This window comes from Aythya marila, assembly GCF_965140915.1.
Source record: "Aythya marila genome assembly, chromosome: 7".
In the NCBI taxonomy this organism is placed as follows: Eukaryota; Metazoa; Chordata; class Aves; order Anseriformes; family Anatidae; genus Aythya; species Aythya marila.
In genome coordinates this window covers 5567408-5591969 of record NC_139048.1, presented here as the reverse complement: position 1 = coordinate 5591969, position 24562 = coordinate 5567408, and the positions used below count along the sequence as shown (strand labels likewise).

Here is a 24562-nt window from a genome sequence, read left to right as displayed (position 1 = left end):
GGAGGCAGATCTCACTTAAGTAGCAGTAACATTTTAAGTGCTTTTTCCAGTGGCAGCCACACACCTGTGTTTTCTGAGCTTCTGTCACTCTCCTGGCATCAAATGTAGCTGTATTGTTTAGATGATGCTAGCATGGAAGCTTCTTTGAGAAGTTCTTCCACAAACATGGTCCCTAAGAGTTTTCCTACATGGTAGTTAATTCAGAGATCAAAGCCTCTATCTGATATATAGTGGCTATAATAAGCAGACAGGTTTAATAAAGCCTCTCTAGCATTAACTCTCAAGCAATAATCATGCACTAAAGTGAGTTGGTTCCTCAATGCAGTACTGATGGGTGCTTTGTAACTATGTGCAATATTAATAGCTAGGAAGACTTTCCTGAAGGACATGTCTTCAAAGGCCACAGGAAAGCAGATAATTAAATACATTCAAATGTGAATTAGTTTGCTGCATTTAGTGGATTAAGCCTAAACTTCCCTTACAATAAAGGTGTTTGGGACTCAATCTCTTCCTGCACAGACGAAGTTAAACAAACCCTCTGCAAAAGTAGGCTAAGGCAATAGAAGGATTAGGTGGCTCGGAGCTTGTCATTGGGAGGAACGGAGGATGGATTGGAGGAGTCAGAGGAAAAAGTCGAGGCTGTGCTTGTTTTGCCACCTCTCTCCCACATCAGAAATCTGCAGTCCCACAGAGCCACCTCTTCTGCCTGATTACCGGGCGCACCTGGCTGCGTGAGGAGATGAGGAGGTCAGCTCACCTGCTGGGCAGAGCCTAGCGAGAGGAGCCGAGCACCTCCCTGGGCTATGTGCATTAACAATAAGTAGGCTTTAAAAACAACACTGATGCCTACACGCCTGGAAAGCCCGCTACATACGTACTGCAGAAAACATCCCCACGCTGCTAATCCTTCACGCAAAGATTACATAAACGTGCCAAGCTCGGTGCCGGCAGCTTAGAGCTTTTAGGAGCAGTCGCTACGACCTATACCTAGACCCGTTTCCCCCCCCTAATTTTTTGGGCTCCGTCTTTTCGGGAGCGCAGCCGTTCGCCTGCGACGCGCACCGAGACTCCTCAGCTGTGCTGCCCCCGGGGGGCTGCGCCTGAGGGGAGCCCCCCGGGCAGCACCGGCGGAGCTCCGAGACGTGTCTGGGGGGCACGGCAGCGAGACGAGGCCCCCTCCTCAGCCTGAGGCGGGGCGAGGAAATCCCCAGGATCCCCCCCCCGCTGCCCCCGCCCGGGGACACGCGGCGTTAGTCACCGGGACCCTCCCCCGGCTCGGCCCCGTCAGCGGGCGGCGGCGCCGCTCCTCGCTGCCCTCCGTGAGGCGGCCGGGGAGGATGGCAGGAGCCGGGCAGCTCCTGGCGGGGCTCCCTCGGGCCGCGGGGGCGAGCTGAAGCCCCCCGGTGCCCCCCGCCCCGAGCGGGGAATGAGAGGCGGCGGCGCGGGGCTGCCGGAGCCCGCCGGGACCCACCATGAGGGAGCTGGCGATCGAGATCGGCATACGGATCCTGCTCTTCGGGGTCTTCGTGTGAGTAACCCCCCTCCCCGGGCAGCGGGGACCTCCGCTATACCGCCGCAACTTTCCGTCCCGGCGGCAGGGCGAGGTGCCGGGGGGCTGAGGGGAGGGAGAAGCCCTCCGCAGCCCCTCAGCCACCGATGCTGAGCCCCCCAGGACGATCCCTACCCTCCCGGGACCCGGGGAGCGGAGCTGAGCCGCTGCCCCCCGGCTTGGGCTCTCTCCCCGGGGTGCGGGTGGCTGCGGGGAGCACCCCAGCCCTGGGAGTTTGCCGGCGACCTGCGGGAAGGTTTTTGAGAAGGATGTTGCTACTTTGTGGGAGAAGTGTGCAAAATATTAACAAAAATCTGCTGCCGTTGTCGTTTGGCCAGCTGTGGTTCTTGCTATAAGGCTGTAGGTGCACCTCAGCAGCTGGCTTGAGGAGGTGAGAAGAGCTGTGGGTACCCCGGGGCAGGCACCCCTGGCTGGGAACCCCCGGCTGGGAGCTGGGGAAGGACCAGGACCTTGGCCATGAAATGTGGGTTGGAGCTGGGTTTGAAAAGCGTGTGTGAACCATGTTATGTAGGAAGGAAAGTCGTGAAAAGCTGGTTGCTGAAAGACATGCAACTACCGCTGCATGAACACAGCTTTTGCCTTCCTTCGGAGAAAGCAGTTACATGGTATTTCAGTCCATGCTTCAGGCAGGCTTTTCGTTTCCCTTTCAGGGCTGTACCCACTTCTTTCTGGCAGTTTGAGCAACAATAATAAGTTTGATTCTTAAGTTTCCTTAACATTTGAAGATGAGTATCCTAAATCTTTGCGATCTCTCTAAAGCATCACAGAAACCAGATCAGATTCTACTGCTGTTTGTTTGCCTCCTTAGCAGCGGATTCTGTTGGTCGCAGATGCAGCAGTAGCAGGGCAGCTATTAAACCACGGTACTGACTTACAGCTGGTGATACTGGCACACTTTGATCTGATTCCTTTCTGAACCTCTCATGGTTAATGAATAACTCACCCAATTTACTGGTAGTGGAGCCTTTCCTCAACTCTCATTTCTCTCAAATATTGATGCAAATCAAAAGACTTGCAAGATGTTTAATAAGTGTCATCCTTTTCATTCTAGGATAGGCTTTGATACTTTCAAAAAGCTTTGAGGTACGTTTGATACCTTTCTATTCCATTGCGTCTTACTTTAAAAGTAGCCCTCTTCCTTTCAACCAAACTCTTACGTGGACTGCATGGGATTGCAGGGTGAGTGAAGACCTCAGGATCAGATGCTACATCAGGACCTTACCTTTTACACATGTAATTCATTACTTGCACCATCTAGTAAGAGAACTCCTAATAGAGCGTATTACCACATATGTAAATCATGCGCCACTGTAAGCAATCATTTCTTGCTTGTGTTTGTCTTCTGTCCTCATTTCTCCTCTCTGAATGATTTTGTAATTTTTACTACTCTTTATGCAGTTGTTCTAAAATTAACTGAGTGTGTGGCTGAAGAAAATGCTTTTGGTAGATAACGCTACATGGCAAATGCAAAATGGCTAGTGACTACACAAGTGATTTTCATGTTTTCACATGGCATAGCTCCTGTCTTGGAATTCTGGGGAATAACTTAGATATTGTAACAAGTCTTTAGGGGCATTCATTGACATCTGAAAGTGCTAAACACATTGTTCACATCAGGGTTGTCATGAATAACTGCATTTTATTTGTTGGTAATGATTGCAAGTCTATAAACTCTAGGTAAATGAAAAGAATGGCTTTTATAGTCAAATAATCTGAACATAAAATGACTTTTCTTTTTTCTATTGAAGTAGTCGTCACTATTTTTCTTATTTTTTTCCAAAGAGGTATTTATCTTTTGAAACTTACTTTTATTTGTTGTTTTCTGTGGTTTTCTAGACAGCCAGAGCTTGCATTTTTATGGAGTTTTGAGTTCACTGAAATTTCTTTTCAAGTATGAACAATTACTGATGAAGTTGGAAGCTCTGGGACTGGAACCCAGGCAACAGCAATGTAAGCTGTACTGCAGAAACTATTTCTAGGAATGAAAAGGCTGTACAATTCCTCCCTCCCTTGGAAAGAAATGCCACTAACATCAGTGAGTTGGGGCCAGGTCTGAGACACAATTTGTTGTCAGTGCTAACTGCAACATAGATGTTTGTCCACCAGGAATTGGACTGAAGGGAATTAGTTCATTCTGAGGTGTTGATAACTTGGGTCACTACCAACCTGTGCAGTGTTAGAAGTCTGACCTTGAAGGGAGTGGTTCCAGAGTTATACGCCAATCATTTGAACCATCTGTGCCTCCCAGATGTCTTTTCAGCTTCAACCTACTGATTAATATAACTCAGAGTAAAATGCGGGCATATTTTCTACCATAAAATACAAAAGGGGAAGGTGCATATTCCATGTTGTAGTTTTGCTTGGTGATAAATGTAATTTCATAAAAATGGAGGTGTGAAAACTTATGTTGATTACTGAAATTGAGTATAGTGCCAATCTGAATGCATTTTACAGCAACAACAGCCATGTTTTCAATACTTAAGACTGGCAACATTTTTATTTCCCCAGTAGCTATAATTATCAACTTTAGTCATTCCACTCGAAGGCAAAAAAAAAAGCCCTATACTTTTTATTTAAGTTCTCTTCCATCACAAGAATGTACACCATTACAAGTTATGCGCATTTTTGATGGTTGTGTGTTGGTTTAGATGAATTCAAGAGACTTTCAATAAAAATAACAGCAACAACTGACTCAGTTCTAGACGTTGTGTACTTAGCAATTGCTAAGTGTTCACTTGCCAATTAAAGACTGGTTTAAGCATTGAAATTAAGCAGCTCAAGCTTCTGTGCATTTACAGAGATCTGTGCTGAAGGGCATTTTATCCCTCAGGATTTACTACTATTGAAGGACAGATTAGTTAGGGGAGATCTATTTGAAGACCTACAGCTGTCTAAAATTCAGAAGCAAGATTAAAAAAAAAAAAAAAGGTTGCAGTAAAAAACATGCTTGATGCTCACTTTACGGGGAGGCTAAATGGCCGTTCTTTGACTACCTTCAGAAAAGTAGCTCTGAAGCCACAAATTACAACAATATTCCTATTCTGCCCTACAGCTTTTCCCAGTTCCCCAAGATTAACAAATTCATTTTTTTGTTCTTAAGCCTTGCACCTTTTCACTGGGCTGAACTGATGCTAATGTGCATAGATGTGTTTCTTCTTGCTAAGCAAAGAAATTCTCACTATATGTTTTGACTAGTTACTATATTATGCAATATCAAATATTTTTCAATTAAATTTCATCAGTTAAACTAAAACAAAACCATGAAATGTTACGTATTAAACCGTGGGAGTATACAAGTGGATTTTGGAAAGTGAGATTTTTTTTCATGTAAGGTGTCAGAAGTAGAAATGGTCTATTTAATACAACAACTGTGAGCGTGTACTGTGTTTATAGAAAAAATCAAACACTAGTTGAAGAATGATCAAAATAGGATCTTACTTCTGTTTTCTTCACTTCGTATTTATTCCTATGACTTTTTATAATGTTGAATTAATGCTAAAACATGTTAAACATAATCAGTCTTTCTGCTCCATGTGAATAGTGGCATTTGTCACTTACTGAATGCTTGATGAAAGTAAATTGTTTTGACTGACTTGTTTTCATTCAGTTAAGGTAACTGTAAAAAAGATCTGTGAGCCAGCCTGGTGTTTGACACAGGAACGATGTTGTTAAAGTGATGTTCATCTGTCCTAAAAAGAAGAAATACATTGAGTGGTAACTCTGAGTGAGTTGGTAATTGCCAGTAGGGCTGCCTTTGTTTCTTAGAAAAGTACATAGTGTTCAGTTTTAGTTGTCTTCTACAAGGAAAAGTTTTTCAAGAGTTTCAAGACCATAGCATTGTCTTAAAAGAAAGACAGAAGAATTTTTGTGCCTTGTGGTATGTTTAGTGCAATGACTTTTAGTGTCAACAGCATATTGCTGATGTTTCTTGAGCTGTCTAATTGATTAAAAAGACAGTCTTTCAAGGATTGCTTCATCAAACCTCCAGCTCTTCAGTGAGTGTGATGTGATTAAAATATAAATGTCATTCAGAGTAATTGGATATCTTCCCTACAGCACAGTCTCATTAATAGTCTCCCTTGGGGATAAATGTTTATGTGCAGACTGATACACACATATATTACATACATGGGTGTACAGTGGTAACTAACACTGATATATCTTGTGTGTGCATGCCCTGATCAGACTCTGATTTAAGTAAATGCAAGCTGATCCTGTATGTATTGGTTCTCTTATAAATTTAAAATCATAAGATTTTAATCAAGTTAATATGCATGAAGTGATTTAGGCTGGAAGTCACTTTCAAGTAGCTTTCTTTGTCATGGGTGGTGATCTTCTGGATACAGGTTGCCTTCACAAATTATACTATGTATTGTCTTGTTAACACAGACAGAAAATCAATTGGCTGAGGCAATTCCACAATGCTACAGTTCTGCTTTCCTATTTGGTCACAGTTTGCCTTTTCTCTGTCATATCCACTGAGTTTTGGAAGACAGACTGAGCAGGGACTGATGAGCAGTTGGAGAACTGTAGGTAATATACGGAAAATGGTACTGAGAAGAAAACACCAGGCTGAGACGTCAAGATATTTCCTTATGACGAGAAAAATTACACAAATCAGTCGGACGTTTCAAGTCTAGGATCTATAGCTGAACATGTCAAAGAGAAGTTAATATTTGGCCACATGAGCTTGTTAGGCTCTTTTCCCTGTTTTCTTGACCTTAGTAGCCCACAACTTTTGATTTTGTTTGGAACCTGATTTTTGGCTTTTGATCTTGGACTGAATACTGATTGGAGTCTTGGACTTAATTTCTCTGTACCCTAGTTTCTCATCTACAAAGGGAGAGTAATACCTCTTTTTCCCACGCGTGGTCCATTTAGATGATAAATTCTTTGTTCTAATGTACATGGACAGTAGCCAGACCCACTGAATATTGAATTTGCTTGGAGCTTTTTCAGGGTTAGTTTCACAAATAGTAATGTTAATAGGAAGTGAGAACACCAACAGGTTTGATTACTAGCCTGTTTAAAAGCAGTTACACTATTGCAAACCATAGTTGAGATCATGCTAAAATGAGGGAAAGATGTAGCTTAGCAGCCCAGGTTGAACTCTAGTTCACTGAATAGGGTTAAAGCACAGTTAAGGGAGAGGTCTGCCCTAAAAAAAGCCCTTGCCTCTCTGGTGTTTAGGATCTGAGAGCATATATCAAAGGTTGCACATTGAGCTCAATGGCAAGCAAAAGGCTTGTTCCAGTGCTCAGCAGTCTGCTATGCCTTTGAAGTGATGGAAGAATTAGAATGCCATGGAGCTTCTGTAACTCTCTGAAAGCAGCTGATACACCATGAAGTAACCTGATTTTTTTAACTCCTCTCAACTCTGTCTCCTTGAGAGGTTACTGTAAAAACAAAATGTCATAAATACCTAAAATACCTATTACCTTGTGTAATACGAAGCACACAACAAAATGATTGTGTGTCTGTCCTAATATCTATGACATATCACCAGGCTAACAGAGACACTTGGTGTTTGGTGTTCACTGAGCTGAAGCTTCTGTTTACATCGTTTTCTTCATACATTGAGACTAGGGTAGCGTTTTACTGACATTAATAAAAATTATTCAGGAAAAATGTGCACTTGTGTGTTTTTTTGTTGTTGTTGTTTTGTTTTGTGTGTGTAGATTTTTATCTGTGCAAAAGATATACAATGATCTGCAAAAGTCCCATTACTTTTGAATTGTACAACTAAGTCTGTTTCGTTTGACTTCCCTGAGTTCCAGGATTTAAATGGGATTTAATGGCAAGAATTTTAATTTTCCTATTAATAGGGTAGGATTCACAGTTATGTCCATTGCTAAACTCCCAGCTGAACCCATGCTAAAAAAGGATGCTTTTGTAAATGCTAAAGCATTTGCTCCAGATTTTTGAGGAGAAAATGGTGCCTGTCTCTCTTCACATTGAATCCTATTTGCTCACTGGCTTTGGCACTTTGCTCTCAGCCTTGATTGAGGACTTTTTATAGCAAGAATGTTACTAAGACTGACAGAGCTTCTGTAAGGGAAAGTTTTCTTTTAAAAAATGAATTTTATACTTTGAACTAAGCACAGTCAAGCTTTACTTTCTATGAAAGCCTTTGCCATAAGAAATAGAGTTGCACCGCAATCTTCTTGCTGAGAATGTGCTCGTGCCCAGCACCTGGCACAGTAAATCTAAATCTTCAGTCTCCCAATCTGTTGATGACTTTGAAAAGTGAGTGCTCAGAAGTAGTTAGCAGAATATTTGACACTGAAATTGGATTAAGGATTAGATTAATGTGTATCTTATCTTTTTTTTCTTTTTTCCTCCTGTATTTAGTACTCTGTTGATACAGAACGGGGGATGTTTGAGTGCAGCATCTATATTGGCAAGGAATGACAGACACAGAGAAAGCTAAAGACAAGATGTGCATCCTTTTTTAAAGTATAAGTTGCGATCAGCTAATGAACATGAGGAATTTACTACCTGATTAAAGAAAGCTTTGCATACGATCCAACTGGATTGTTCTCATAAGACAAAGTTCTTATCAGGTGTGGCACTTGAAATAAGCTTTTCATAATTGTTCATTTTTTAAGGGATTGTCCATTCATGTTTTACCTTTTCCTTGTGAATATTAAACTTGTGATCATTGGACCACAAGTCATTGCTATGCAGGAAACTCTGTGAATGACCTCTGTGATTTTGCAGAAAACCAGATTAAGAATGTTTCTTAGCTGTAAATCAGATTGGTACATTCCTTGTGTATTAGTTTATTTCTCTGCATTACAAAACATTTTTGTTTTTTACTATCCAAGTGGATAAATGCTTTCCCCATTAAAATGCTATGGAATTTTAGTTCAAATAACACATCTAAATGTACATAGCTGAAATGGTTATGTTTTTATTTTTTTTTGTTTTACCGGAGGCCTGGGTAACAGGATTTGCAAGTGGTGGTTTCATAGTAAGTAGCTGATTAAGATAACTCATGCAGGTGAATTTGAGAGAACCAGGGAGGACTGAGAAAAATGGTAGGAGGGTATAGAAAACAACTTTACTGAGATAAGATGGAAATGATTGAGCTGTTCAATCTAGAAATGGCAGTAATCTTCACATGCAAGTGGCTGCCGGAGAGATGTATAAAGAGAGCAAACTGCTCTTTGCACCCTTTGGGACTGTAGAGAGATGAATGGTTTTAAACTTTACTGAGGGAAACTTGGGCAGAGTGTGGGGAAGTACAACCTAATTGTAAGGACATCTGAGCACCGGAAAGGATTGCCTGAGGCTTATGTAGAATCTCCACCGCCAGAAATTTTTATATTTTATGCTAAAATATATCGGGAGCATTTTATCTCAAATTGAATCCACATTGCTGGGAGGAGATAGCCTTGGTGGCCTTGTAAGCTGACATGAAGTGACTTGGTGGGCTGAGACCTGTACAACCTGAGTCTGTCCCAGTGTGTGGGAAAAGCTGAAAGACATTACAGCAACGTTTCTTTAAGAGAAATTTGGCTCATGCTGAGAGGCAGAGAAGGAAACAGTGCTACTAATATAAAGTTACTTGGAGAATACTTTAGCAAAGCCTGAACAGAAGCTGCTGCTGATCCCTTATGGCTCGAGGGCATTGCAATGTCAGATACCTTATTCTGAATGTTCTGCATTGACAAGAATGTGAGGAAAATGAAATCTTAGATTAGGTGAGAAAATTATCTGCAATTGTGCATTTCAACATTTTACTGTATTTCTAGTGCGGTGTTTTACTGCTGTCCTTAGAATTTGTAACGGAGGTGTGACTGTCAGATTGGAAGTGTTTCAACTTTGAAAGACTCGTGGCACCCTGCCAAGCATTGTGAAACCTTACAAATTGAAAACAACAGAGGAGAACATCATTTGATATGAAGTGTTATATTTTCATTAGCTGCTAATTTTCCCTAATGGGAGAACAGATCCAATAGCCTGACGGTACTCTCACGGCCAACAGAGAAGCTATTAATAATTTCATTCATCTAGTGGCCAAGGTGCTTTACAGGAGTGTAACTCTTGCGATTGGACTTCAGTGATTACCACAAAACCCTAAAAGTGAAGCTCATATTCCCCATGAGTGTACAGTTTTTTAATTGTTATTAAAGTTAGTCTCCAGAACATGTAATTATTCATACAAATGTTTTTGGAGTGAGTGATTTTAATATAGTTGGATTTGATTGTGAATGTAGTTAGACAGGTCTTTTTTTTTTTTTTTTTTTTTTTTTTCCCCCAGAGAAAAATGAAGTCATCGCATAAAGCAACTTGGAAGGAAAAACTGGAACAAAATCATTTGTAAATTCATATTAAATTTAGTGAATAACTTGGCCCAGAAATTCTCTCTTTATTAATACTGAAGTGTTTTCTTTTAGAATCTGCATTTTTAAAACAATTTTTTATTAGTATTAAAATAACTTTAATAGGACTCCTCTCCCTCCCCCCTCCAATAAAATGTTTAATCTCAATTTGAGTTAGAAAGATATGTTCCAGCTTGACCAAAAATAAATGCTTACATTTGACATAAAGAAACTCTTGACTGAGTCTTCTGGATTGATCCATAGTATTTCTTCCCTCTCACTTCTTTACCAACTCCTAAGCTTTCGATCCAAAAAGCTCTCTGAGGATGTGTTTTGGCTCCTAGCTTCAGTAGTGGATTATTCGTTTGATGCTACTTCATCTTCACTTTACTTTGGTCTGTACCTCTTGATGTGGTTTATGCTTTTGAGGCATGACATGAAGACAGGTTTCACTTCCATATAGGTCAAGGTCATGTCCACCTATTGTATGTTTAAGGGGAAAAGTGGTGCTTAGGGACAGACACAAATCATAAAAATGCAGATGATAAACATACCCTAGACTAAAAATAAATCTATAGTCAGTAGGAGTGTGGTGTACAGGTATGAAAACAGAAGAAACCTTATTGGAATACTGAGCACTATTAAATGGCTATGACATTAGGATAATTCTCTGAGGAACTGTTGGGAGATGTTTGGCTGAAAACAGCCTGAGATAATAAAATTAATCATTAAAATGCATCAAAAGAAAAATTTTGACCATCTGCAGTGTATTTAGATTCATTATTCAGATACTTGCTTGTGTAGTTTGTCTATAATATGAATTCTGCTCTTCCATTATTTAGAACAGTGTGCCACACTGCAAGCTTTGAAACTTCCAATGGCTCTCAGTGTTTGTACTACTGAAGATTTCCCTTCTGTCTTCTCCCGTCTCCCCAAACACACACATAAACAAGGCTTTTGTGAAATATTTTACATCATAAGGTATACTTATTAATTTTTGCCTCTGTGATCTATTTTTCTTACTATAAATCATGTTTTTATCAACTAAGATGATAGATAAATTATGTAAGGAATATCCAGTTTTCACTTGTTTGGTAATTGTGTCACTGTGACTATTTGTGTTGCAGTACTTCTACTGTACTGCACTGCCTAAAGTATTGATAATAAGGAGCAGCTCATACATGCATGCCTTGTGCTTGATCTTCTTCGTGCTTCAAGTTGCTCCATGTGAGCAGGGATCACAAGAACTGAACTGTTTTTCCACTTCAGAAGCAGCTAAATGCCAAATCAAATGTGGTTTTGTTTTAAATCTGTTTATTTTATATTCTGCTGATCGGGAAGCAAAAGAGGCAAAGATCACTTTCCATAGTAGGTGAAAGAAAGTTTAGAAAATATAAAAACAGCCTAAATATGGTAATGTGACTAATTTTTGCAGTGCTTTTTTCTTGTTTCAGTATAACCACTCTTAAAGCTGCAACGCAGCATGACCAACTATTCCCAGTTTCTTTCTTTCACTTTGCTCATTTCCAAATATTTCACTTCTGTAAGGAGGAAATTATGGTGGAAAGGTTGTATCTAAGCCAGTTAAGCATATTAACTCCTGGGTAACCATTTTTTTTTTTTTTTTTTTTTTTTTTCCCCCTTGAATGGAAGTTTTTCAGATTCAGTCACTTCACAGTGGCAATAATGAAGCTCAGCAATACCTAAGGCTAAACACTTGGAATGCAAGTAGCACAGGAAAAAGGAGAATGTATAGACTCGAAGTTCCTGGATTTTTTCTTGGCACAACAACAACTGACTGGCTTCGTTTATTACTTGGGTTGGTCATACCTGTTCAGGTAATCCTTTCCATTTCCTCCTCATTTTAGTATGGCTGAAATAATGTCACAGGAAGGAAATGGTTTATCAAGAGATAGTTCAAATGTCAGGTCTTGAGAAAAACAGCAGATATATATAACTTAGGAACTAAAGAAATTCACATTAGATACCATTAGATACATAAACTCCAGGCCATTCTCTCTTCAGCATTGTGAAAGAATTGCTGGTTCACTATTTCATATTAAGTATTCTGAGAGCATTTACATATCGCATATATTATCTCATAAGCAGCAGAACTCCCATCATTTATTTCTTATAATTTCTTGATTTTGGACCAGCAGACTTGAGCCTAATCCCAGGCACAGATGATGAAGTCTGTGTAAATACAGCCTCAGACACCACATCAGAGAAGGGTCCAGTGGCTTGGTAATCATTCAGAAACACTATCTGGCACAGACTCTATTATCTTGTCAGGCATGTTGGTTTTGAAGACCACATCGTGGTGGGCTCTGTTGTCTCAATAAGAGTACAGCTTGCCTTGACTGGGGTGCCACAATAGCTGCAAAGGGGAGAGTGAAGAGGGTGACCATTCAACTTTGGCATCAGTAGCACCCGGATACATCTGTAAAATCAGTGCCTATATGAGGCAAATCTATGAAATGTGCTACACCAGTCAGGTTGAAGAAAAGTACTGGAAACTCTCATTCTCCTTCAGCACATCTGGGAAATATGACAGCCACAATAATATATATATTTTAAACTGCATCAGGATTTATTTTAAATCCCTTTTTAATCAAAATGATTTCTCATATCTGAAGGGCTAATGTGGCCATATGTGCTAATTAAATGTAAAATTGTAATTTCAAATTTAAGATATGCAGAAATCTTTTCCATCAGGTGATACTGACTCATCTGAAGCCAAACCTACTCGTGAGAACCAGTCCTCTAATTGCCAGTCACATTTAATAAAAAAAAAGATGTAATTTTTTTAACTTTTTTTTTTTTTCTTACATTTCCTTACCCTTTATTTTACTAAGTTAATATAGAGACAAAGATATTGGCTGTATGTCTTCCTTGTTATTCTTATTCCAACAATTCTGCTCTCATACGTTTCATAATTTAGTATTTTTGCTGATTTCCTTTAATTGTGGGCAAGGCTTGATGATTTTGTGTGTGTGTGTGTGTGTTTCAAATGGGGAAAAAAAAAATTCAGATGCCTGACTGGAGACAAAATTTTAATTTTTTAGAAATGTTAGGTTAACATTGTTCTTCATTCTGGATATCCATAAGAATATTAGGACTGCAAATTATTGTTTCACTGGGAGTATAAGTAATAAAGACAATTTCTCAGGGGTAGGAAATGATCACCTGATGACTAGACCAGGGCCACAAGAAGTTTACTAACCTTAATTGCATCTATTCTAATCAATGACTTAAGCTCATCTGTATAATATCTTTTGTACCTTATTTTAGCAGTTCCTTATGTTAGGTTACACTGGTTATATCAGCTCTTACCGTCTTCGGTATTTTGTGAGGACAGAGGAAGTCCTGGTTCATGTTTCAGGGAGAGTGAGCTCTAGAAATGCTGATGTTCATGTGTAGACATAAGGACGTGCAACGAGAAAAGGACTCAGTGTGAGTCAGGCATAGCTTAGTCTCTGCATGTTTTTCCACCATTGCCAAATTCTCAATAATTTTTAATTTGCACCTGCCTGCACTGCTTTCTCTTTATTTGTCCCAGAATTTAATTCCAGTGACAGCTTCTCGTTGCATTTAAAAAAAAAAAAAAAAATGCACCCGCAGCATTAAGATTGGGGAAGGCTGTATGTTTTCAGATTTGAATATCTAATCTTATCAAGAAGGGGTGGTATGAAACCTTTGTTTCTATTTTGTCAAAAAGTGCAGAAGTTTAAAATGCCATCACCTCGTAGTATTGCCAGAGCTGCATTGGGCACTGAATCAGAACTGAATCAAGTTTCTTGCAACATTTTCCTTACCATTCACTTTCCGTCAGTACTCCTCACAGTTTTTATGAGCCCTAGCCTACAAACAAAGGGTTACTGCATATACAGAGGCAACAGATTCTCTCATTTCTGTAGCAATAAAACTCAGAATTATTTTTGTATGACATTGCTGGTGCATATTAACTTTCCTCTACCCTGCAGGGCATTCAGACCCAATAAAGCTCCATATTAGGATTACAGATTGTTAATCAAAAGTGACAGGTGTCTAAACTGCATGGCCTTGTATTGAGAAGTATGTATCTTAGTTTTTTAGTTGGCTTTAGTGCAGTTACAATATAATGGTTTAAATAACAAGTTTCCATCAAAGATTATGAAGAACCAATAAAAACATTAATTTCTGTTCTCATGTACTTCCTGTGTAATCAATAATCACTGGAATATAACTTCTGTTGTACTATATACTATATACAACTCAACTTTTGATTTCCATGGAAATTTGAAGCTTCTGCTTTTCTGTTTACACGCTTGTCAGCCATGGCTACTGGGCATATGTGAATACCAGTCCAGGTAATGAGCAAAATATAGCACTAGGAGTCTTACTTTAAATGCCAGATATTCATACTTTTAGCTGGGATGGTTTTCCCCGCTTTGCATTGGAAAACAGTGGCAGACAACATCAAATCTGTTGATATCCAGTGTTGTGCCTTATCTATAGGGAAAGCTGCTTTTTCTATCAAAACTAGAGTTTATGCTCTCTTGAAGTCATGTTTTTAAATCATGTCTGCTTCTTCCGTGGTGGAATTGCAGTTCATCATTTACAATCAGGCCTTGGTCACGTATTTGTACCCCAATATGTAACTCCCTTCTTGATGTTTGAGGAACTGTGGATTTTCCCAAATAACTCTAAAAATTAAATGACTCAAATCTCTTTCCTTCTGCTAACCTCTGGGCTAACACAAAGCCATCTCATCACACTCATCCAAGTATGCAGCATTATTTCAGAAAATGAATTCCAACATTCATGTTGTTAGCCATATGATGGCGATGAACTATGGGTAGTGTTTCTTATCTCGCTATTCTTACCACTATCCTGTCACCTTCAATTCTGTTAATTTTGCACTCCATGCACAGACCATTTCAAGCTTTTCCTACTTTGTCTGTCTTTGCAATGGGTCTTTTATGGACTCCTCCAAAGTTTTATTTTTTCCTTAATATAGAGAAGAAATGAGTAGGTTTTCTTATGGCATGAGAATAAGTTATTCTCCAGTATTTGCAAATAACATGATGTGAATGCTATTCTAGTTATTGTTGTGTATCAGGTAAGAGTGGAAAGCAGTATTCTGTGCAACGTACCTAGCCAGAGTACTCTTTCTATTTAGCCTGGGTTGCTTGCTGGAAATCACTAAAGCAAACTTCCTTTCACAGTTGTTGTGCCCTATGCTGTGTTCTACTTCATGGCCTTTCTTATAAAACTTTGGGGCTACAAATCAGTTGTGTAAGAATGTCTCAGTGAATTGTGTTTTGTGTATGCCCCTGTAATTAGGCCAACTTGTACAGAGCCTTCCCAACTTCCATGAGTCTCACTGATGCTACTCATGACTATGAAGATTTAGTACTAGGACAACTGACTGCCCGATTTAACATGGCGGGTACATGATAAAAGCTTTTACTCCTGGGCTTGAGGCCTGTTTTGGGGAATATTCAAGGAGGAAAATATCCTAGAAAGAAAGTGCATGCTTGAATAGCACAGCCACAGCTAATCTGTTTTGGTGGGAGAGGAACTAATGAGTTTGCTCAGAGTCCTGCAGTAAGGGAATGATGATCAGAGCCAAACTTTATTTCTACAAGTGCTTGGTGGTGATTTATAAGAGCGGTTCACTAGCACCTGTGGCTTCGCTTCTATCTCTTTGTTACTTGCTCAAATGAAAAACTGCATACAAAACCATTTTAGGATCAGATCTGCTTGTCAACAGATTATACTTAGAAAAGAGGAGAATTGGTCACTAATTATCTGATACAAGAAACTGAGTACCACAATAACAAGTTCCTGTTCATTCTCTTCTGATGCTTTGTCATGCCATAAGGACTTTCCTTTCCTCTGGGAAATCCACTGCCTGCATCTGTGAAGAAAATAAATTCTTCAGAGGGCCAGGCAAGAGACAAAAAACAAACAAACAAACAACAACAAAAAACAAACAACCAAACCAAACCAAAACAAAAACATGTCATACATTCTTTAGATGATTCTCAAAACCGGGAAATGATCTTCTAATCTTCCAGTGGGCTTTGGATGCTTCCAATAGAGCAGATGCCGAGATCCCTGGGATTGTTTGGAACAAAGCCCTTGCATCTCCCATCCCATTTCATGTTGTTAATCTCTGGAAATGGAGCTGTTGGCTGGTGAGTCCGTGTAACTCTGGTACAGGCTTCTAAGGTGAATGCCGTCCATGATTTCACAGCTGTTAGCTTCTGAAAGGTACTGTTAGTACTTTGTGCTAATAATGTACAACAATACAGTTCAAAAGTTGAGCCCATCTATCCTATTCCGGTCCTGTTCTTGTTGCTAGATTTGAAACATAATTTCCTGCTTTAATTTGAAAGGTTTCTGTCTTACCAACTTTGCCAGTGCAGTAGTGCTTATTGCTTTACCTCTGATCTTAACGACTTGCAAATGTCATTTGGTTTTGACCACTTCCTGCTGAATGCCAGGGAATGGTGGCTACTGCAGGCAGCGTCTGAGGCATTAAGGTGAAATGTTAAACAGTGCTCTGCCAGTAGTTATAGGAGATAAGACCACAGTGGAAGCACATGCTCTGTGAGGGTATTTATGTGATGTTTAATTCATTACCAGTGAATAGCTTCATAATAAAACATTACTACATATTTTCATAAAACCACTGTGCAAATTTATCTCGATGTAATTTTATCCGTGATGTGGTACTTGCGTAGAACTTATTTTACAGGGCTACATGCTGTTAAATGGAAGTGAAATTAACATAACCTGGAAGTGTTTGTGCCCTTAGAAAAGCAGGTCATTTTTATTTAGTCTAATGTTTTATTCAGTAAACTGGGCTGTCCAAAACAACCTCAGGCAGTTGGGCACCCATTCCTCTCTGAGGTTTTTAATGTTATTAGGGCTCTGGTTTCCCTTGGGGTGCTTTGAAAGTGACAGCTAAAGGTTGCTGAAATTAAAGGAAGTCCTTTTATACCCTAAACATGTGCTATCAGGCTGGTGTGTTCAAAACATTGCTTATTACACTGTTAAAAATGTTGAGCAAATATAAAAACATGCAGAAAAAGTAAAGACAAAAACTAATAGTATATTTTCATCTACAAATCCAAACTAAGTTTACTAAGTTGCCCACCTGCTACCAAGGGGTATGATATGAATGAGTTCCTATTTTTAGCCATAACAGAAAATGTCTAGAAACAGGCTTGCTTTATCCAAAGACAACATCCATTTCTAATAACAACTAGTCATTTGAACAAGCTTGTGCTAGCTTATGAATAGTAATAGAAAGTACTTTCAGATAGAATGAAGGAGCATAAATCACTAAGTGTCAGGAAGCTTAGAAACCAGAATATCCTCAGTATTGTTTAATAGAGTACAAAGGGAATTGCCTTCAAGCTAGAGAAATCTTGTATCCAGTTGCCCACCAATGGTGCTTCAAATATAGAAAAGAATTGTTCTCATATGAATCTTGGCATAAAAATTTAATTAGCAGCTGAGCTCTTTCTGAGGATGGAAAAAAAACCAACAACATATAGTCACCTTCCTTAACTGTTTACTTTTTATTTCTGTGTTGCTCACAAAGACATGATCCTCCACCTTTTGTACCTACTTTTCTCTCCTTCAGTAGTGATTTTCAAATTTTTTTTTTTTACCTAGTGTCAACAATTTTGTGTTGTTTGCATTATGCTTCAGTATAATAATTGAGTACTTTTCTTGGAAGACATTTAGAACAAAAGTAAGAGGAAGAAATAGATACATAATGAAATTTAATAGGTGGTGGATAAAAAACTGCTGTTATTAAATAAGGTAATAATTGTTACTGTCATTGGTATTTTTGTTTACATTAATCTTTCTTTAGAAGATTGCAAAGATAGTGTATAACAACCAGAAAATCAGTCATCCATGGGAATCAGATACAATTTATGGTGTTTCTTACCGTTTCATTTCTTTAGGACATGTATTATTTTTCTTTTAAAGGAATTCAATCTTATGACTCAGTACATACTTTCAGTGCCATATCATGATTCCTGTGAGAATGATTAAATTGATTTTTTTGTTTCATTTCTCAGATTTTAACAAATATACTTTAACATGAGATTTGTTTCTTCCTTTCTTCAAGTTATGTAAGAAAAGGCAATGAAGAAAAAGCCCCAAACCTTTAATTCTCTTAGCATCTGCTCTTAATGTCAAATGTCATAATGTCAAAATAATTATGTCTCTGGTCTAATGTGTCACATTTGCCAAGTGTAGTGGTGCTTGTATATACTGTGATCACCTTGAAGCATAAGTGTTTGTGTATCATTTGTTCTTTGCAGTTTGAAAAAAAAAAAAAAATAATAATCCTTTGAGGCCTAGAAATGTCAAAGAACCGTGTCTCTGTTTCAAGGCATTCCTTGGCATATCCATCAGCTCCCGTGCTTTGAGATCTCCTTGATATCTGAAGGACTATGTCAGAAAAGATGTGACAGCCTGAAAGATGTAGTCATAGGATCATAGAATGGTTTGGGTTAGAAGGGACATTACAGACCATCTAGTTCCAACCGCCCTGCCATGGGCAGGGACACCTTCTGCTAGACCAGGTTGCTCAAAGCCCGGTCCAACCTGATCTTGAGCACTTCTTGGGATGGAGTGTCCGCAACTTCTCTGGGCAAGCCGTTCCATTGTCTCAGCTACCTCACAGTGAAGAATTTCTTTTTTATATCCTTACAAAATCTACCTCTTATTAGTTTAAAACCATTACCCCTTGTCCTAGTGCTACACACCCTGGTTAAGAAAGATAGGGAGACTCTTTTAGGTCCACTTTGAATACTGGAAGGCCACAACAAAGTTTCTCTAGAGCCTTCTCTTCTTTATGCTAAATACCTCATAAATAATAAATTGGATGGCTGGACTAGATGATCTTGTAGGTCCTTTCCAAACTTGTGTTTTTATGAATCTATGAACTCCAACTCTTTCAGCCTGTCTTCATAGGAGAGATGCTCTAACCCTCTGATTATTTTTGTGGCCTTTCTCTTGACCTGCTTCAGCAGGTCCATGCTGTGTGCTGTCTGTAGTACTCTAGGTGTGGTACTCCTGAAAGTGGAGTGGAGGAGGAAAATAGCCTCTCTTGATCTGGTCATGTTTCTTTGGATGCAGCTCAGGATATGATTGTGTTCCTTGGCTGAAAGTGCACATTGCTGGCTCATGTCAATTTTTTTTTTCATCCACCAATACTCCCATGTCCTTCTCCACAGGGCTGCTCTCAATCCATTTGTCACCCAGTATGTAATGATGTTTGGGATTGCCCTGGCACAGCTGCAGACCTTGCATTTGGCTTTGTTGAACTTCATGAGATTTGCATGGGTGCACCTCAAGCCTGTCAAGGTCCTTCTAAAGTGTCAACTGCATTGCAAGCTTGGTGTCATCTGCAAGCATGCTGAGGGTGCATTCAATCCCACTGTCTGTCACCAAGGAAGATGTTACAGAATCACAGAATCATCTAGGTTGGAAGAGACCTCCAAGATCACCTAGTCCAACCTCCAACTTCTATTAAAAAGCACTGGTCCCAGAACAGACCCCCAAGGGACATTGTTTGCCACTGGTCTACATATCTGGACATAAAGCCATTGATTGCAACTCTTTGGATGTAGCATCCAGACAATTTCATATCTACCAAATAGTCCATCTGTCAAATCCATGTCTCTACAATTTAGAAACAAAGTTGTTTGCATTGTCTAGAAATCAACTTTTATTTTTCTAGTTGAAGAGAAAAATATAATTTTCTCATATATGGAATATTTTATTTCCTGGAAATGGTCTCTTTTGATACATTTCACTCTTTTATGTCTCTCATGAGCCATTGATTTTAAGGAAAAAGGATAAAAGTTTTCATTTTGAAGACTCTGAAACAATGTGCTTTGACATTTCTGAAATTCACCTTGCACTTTCCTAGGAGAGCAGAGTCAGACTGTGGGTTTAAGGAAGATGAATATAAGAGTAAATAACCTTCTGGAAATAGTAGACTCCTTAAAGTTTTCAGAAGAATCTGGTTCTTCACGTAGGTCAGTAATGGAAACTTAACTATCACTACAAGTAACAACACTATGTTTGACTTGTTTGGTCCTGTTTTTGTTACTTTCCTTTAGGAAGAAGAGGTCATTTGGGCTCCTTGGGATAGAGTTTTACATCCCTTTCTAAGGGAAACCTGAGCGTGCTCAGGTGGTGTGAGTCAGTAGCAGTGTGGGCTGGGGGTGTGGGAAACTAAATAAAGCAGAGAGATCATAGACTACAGGGAGAAAACAAAGAGCAGCTGGTCACTCATCAGAGAGAAAGAAAAATTTCCTGGAGGTGCAGGGGACTGAATAAGGCTGGTTGCTAGATTCGAGGACTTGTACTTCACAGGGGGGAGTTACAGTTTCAGTTTTACTCAGCTTTACAAGTTGCTTTGGGCTTTTTCTGTTTACAAAGTTAATTGTAGTTGTTACTTCTATAAAACCTAGTTTTGAGGGTTGGAAGCCCTTGGCTTCAGGGAATTTACAGTAAGAAAAGCTTTGGCCAACTACTCCTGTGTGCTTTGACATTTTAGGTAAGACCAATCTGCAGAAAACTGGTCCCTATATCTTCTTTCAGCAGCTATTCTTTCAGACCCAGTAAATAGCCCTGAAGTGAGTTTTATAAAGTAAAGGCAAGGCTTTCCAGAAAGTCTGATATGACTTCAAAGCTAAGAAGGCTTAAAGGACAGAGAAGGATTTTGTGAAAGAGAGACAGTTTATGTAGTCTTCAAAAGCTTCTGGAACCTCTGACTAGAGTAAAAGATGACAATTCCTGCTCCTAATTTCAGTGCTGTACCAAAGATCCTTGCACAAATCATTTACTTCCTAAATAGTGATATAATCTCAGTGTTTTATTTTGATTATCCTCAATTCAAACCAATGAAACCATAACGTTGATTTTTTAAATTATTTTTATTTTTTAAATGATGATGATATCATTTAAATGAGATGACATAAGAATGAAAGTAAAATGGTCAGTTTTGATTGAATTTAGACCAAATTTCTCATTTATGGCAGAGCTACATTCTTCTTAAATTTTACCACCAAATTGAATATGTGAATCTGAAATAAGAACTTCTTATGTATTTCTAAGAGCCCATGCTGTTTTAGGAGGACGTGTCTTTTGGAGATGTTCTCTAAAATTACCTGTTCTTTCTATCTGCAGAAGGGATTGTCTGGGCTGCTTCTTTCTCCTTGTTTTGTGATCCTCAAATACAACTGTATTTCTGTATCTTGAAGTTTAAAGACATTTTGTATTTAATAACTGCTATATAATTTCTTCAGTGTAAAGCATCTGCTACATGTTATTTTTCTAATCCCACAATATTTTTTGCACACTTTCCCCACAAAAATATAGTAACAGTTTTTTTTACAAGTTTGTGGAATGTCTATAAAGATGTAGAGTATAAACTTTGAAAAAACATTTTACTAAGTGTATGTTAATGAAGGTCATAGTACTAAGAAGCACTGATGTAGGAAAGCAGCGTATTGAAAAGGTAATCAATGCATGCTACACCATAATTAGTTTGGAGGGAAATTTTAAAATAGCAGGACTTTGTGTGTGTGTCATCATTTAACCTTAAAAAACAAAACAAAAAACAACAACAATGACAAAAAAAAAAAAAAAGTCTTCAATTGTTCTTTTTCAGCTTTACAGAATTTTTGGATCCATTCCAGCGGGTTATCCAGCCAGAAGAGATCTGGCTGTATAAAAATCCTTTGGTGCAATCAGACAACATACCTACTCGTCTTATGTTTGTAAGTACTAAAGGTTTCATGGTTATTTGATAGCTGTAAACCAAGGTCACTTCCACTTGTTAAGCAGTAAGAAACCTTTCAGAAGTACAGGATGTTCCTTTAATTCTAGTGATAATTGTTTTCCAAACCAGGGATGTTTAAGCTGACAAAATGTAGTGAATTGTGAAGAGTTTCTAGAAAGCAGTAATACCGGGTTAACTGAATTTAGGAACATTGATTTTACAGTTTAAGATTTAAGCTAGTGTTAAGTAGAAGGATGCTCAATCAAGGAAGCTTTTCGAATTAGCTAATTAGGTGACCTTACTAAACCTTGCTATGCTCTTAGTGGGTTAAGTGCTTAAATTTTGAAATCCAATTTCTTTTAGGCATATTAGGCACAGAGATATTTGCCTCCAACTACTGTTTGGATCTTTCTTGTAGACAAAACCTTTGCTTTAGATTCTGCCAACAATCCTGAGGTCAGTGGGAGTGTATTAAATATATGCCAGAGCTGCTCTGCTGTTTCTGTTCTGGTTCTCCCCAGCATGGCACATGTTGACATGCAGACTGGCTGTCTGATTTGGACTCTCTGGTTACCAAAATTTGTGGTTTTGATAACCTTCACTAGTAATAATGATTTAAAATCAAATAATCTACAGATATAAAAGTGCAGTAAGATAAACCAGTAAATACATGCTAAGGAATTAGAGGGTATAGTTTGGGCTATTAAAACAAATGCATCAGTCTGCAAATGCTCAATCAGATGAACATTTTTTTTTTTTTTTTTTTTCAGGAGTGGGAATGACAGACTAGGTCAAATCCTTGTAGCCTTGTGTTGAAACATCTTTACCTATATTTTCAGTGAAGCCAGGTGTTTACTTTTCAGATGAAGAGTCTGAACTCAGAATAAGTGCAAATCAGCTATGTAATTTGTCACAGTTGTAGTCTTCTTTTGTTTTAAAACTTTCAGTTAGGGAAATGTGAAAATTACATGTGGAACAACTTGAGCATGCTTCCTGTTTACGAGGCAACAACATATTTGAGCCTTCTAAAAGAGAAGCTGAAGGCCTGGTTTTAAAATCACAAACCTATTTGTTTATATGGCACTGAGAGGAAGCTCTGTTATGTACTTTTTACAGGCTGGGTATTTTTTTATTTATTTTTTATTTTTTGAAATGGGAGACTCCTGTTTAAAACAATAACTACAACCAAAATGAAACATTAAATCATTGTGCTAAGAAAGGCTGAACATTACCTTGCTACATGGTTTGTCTGATCTGTGTTTATAACTGAACAGTTCAAGGACCAATAGTGAATCTTTGGAGGGGTTTGCTAAAGTGATTAAACTATTATTGAAACTGGTTGAGTGATCATTAGCCCTTCCTTGGTACTCTAGGAAGTGTCCACAGGGAAGAACAATTCTGGGATGCAAGCATTAACATTTAACATCTCCCTGTTATCCACTTCCCACTGAGCCAGCTCTTGGTCTATTTTATGGCAGCTGGAACTTCCAGGCAGCTCTGAGTCAGTAACTTCTGTATAATTCATGTTCTTTCTGGCTCATACCATGACATCCCAGTAACTCAAGGAACAGCTTCTTAAATTAAGAAACGTAGATCACTTCTAAATAGTTTGTTCTTATTTCCTTAATTAAAAAATAAATATAAAAAAAAAAAATCCAACCCTCACATTGATTTCAAGTTCTCATTGTGTAAGGATCTCATCTTGCTACTAGTGTTATTTTCCAATATTCAAATGTATGGCTATGGCTTGTCAGAAGGCAATCTCTTAGATTTTATTTATGAACTGCTGGATTTTTTATTTTTATTTTTTATTTTTTTTTTTAATATGCTGAGAGCTTTGAATTTAAGAGATGTTGTGAATACTCCAGACACAAGTTAGACAAGTTGACTTCTGCATTGTTAGCAAGCAAGCCATTAGGACTGAAAGACCTGAGCCTTGTTTTTTCTCTCTGGCAGTGGATATTCCTTGTCTAGGAAGGTGCAAGGTACTGTTAATTACTCTTGAATGCATGTATGTAAATGGGGATCCCTGCCCCAGAGTATCTTTAGCCAGAACAGAATGAAGTACTTCTACAGAAATTTAGGTATCTCACATTCTGATATCAGTGGAAGGTGAGAACTCCTGTGAAGGATTTTACCCCCCAGTGAAAGCTGCAGTGCAGGGTTGTGTTGGGATGGTGAGACTGCTTTCTGTCTTCCCCACTTTCCTGGGATACAGGGCTAGGAGCCTCTGCCTCATTCACCTCCATCCAGATTCTTGTTTTTTTTTTTTCTTCCTTCCCATCCTTTGGTGAGACAAGCTTTGCAGCTAGCTTGCAAAGCGCTGGCAAGCGGAAGGAAAGAACAGCAGAAGAAAATGCACAGTAAGGCTGAATGGAAAAGTAGGTCTGAGGCTAATGTGGTGGCCAGTGTGACAAATGCCGGTGCCAAGTGCTTTGGTATTGTGTGTCTCCAGACTGCTGTGCACTGCTCTTTTCTCCTTATTACATTGCGGTAATCCTAACAGGGAGAGGAAGACACTGGAACCCTCACATAGAGCTTACACCACAGCTCTGCATGCCATGTGGGGTAGGACTGAATGTAACTGTCAGTCCAGTTTGGCAAGAGTGGTGTGTGAAGGAGCAGGGCATGTAGGAGATTCCCTGTAGTAAGGGGAAAGAGGGATTTCTTCTGCCGCACCACTGCAGGAGGGCTCTGAACAAAAGCACAGTCTAACTCCAAGCCACTGAAAAATACTGTGAGGTTCTAAGCCGTACAGTATGGTAAATCACTGTTGTCCCACGTGAGAATCGTGTCACTTGTGGAAGTGGGTTTTCTCAAAACAGATTGAGTGCTTCTCTGTGGGATTTTTGTAACTTT

General features: G+C 39.0%; 1 protein-coding gene across 15 annotated transcripts in view; it reads left to right on the top strand.

Annotated features, from left to right (window-relative positions):
* Window positions 1–24562, top strand: part of PLPP4 (phospholipid phosphatase 4) — a 186430-nt gene that overhangs the window by 113817 nt on the left and 48051 nt on the right. For 13 of the 15 annotated variants that reach the window (XM_082764698.1, XM_082764709.1, XM_082764710.1 and 10 more), the window contains one exon: window positions 21593–21701. In XM_082764698.1, coding sequence (XP_082620824.1) covers window positions 21593–21701 — 109 coding nt within the window. Of the gene's footprint in view, window positions 1–1437; window positions 1529–19957; window positions 20477–21592; window positions 21702–24562 lie in introns of those variants that run through there. The other 2 variants (XM_082764699.1, XM_082764703.1) reach the window with 2 other exon arrangements.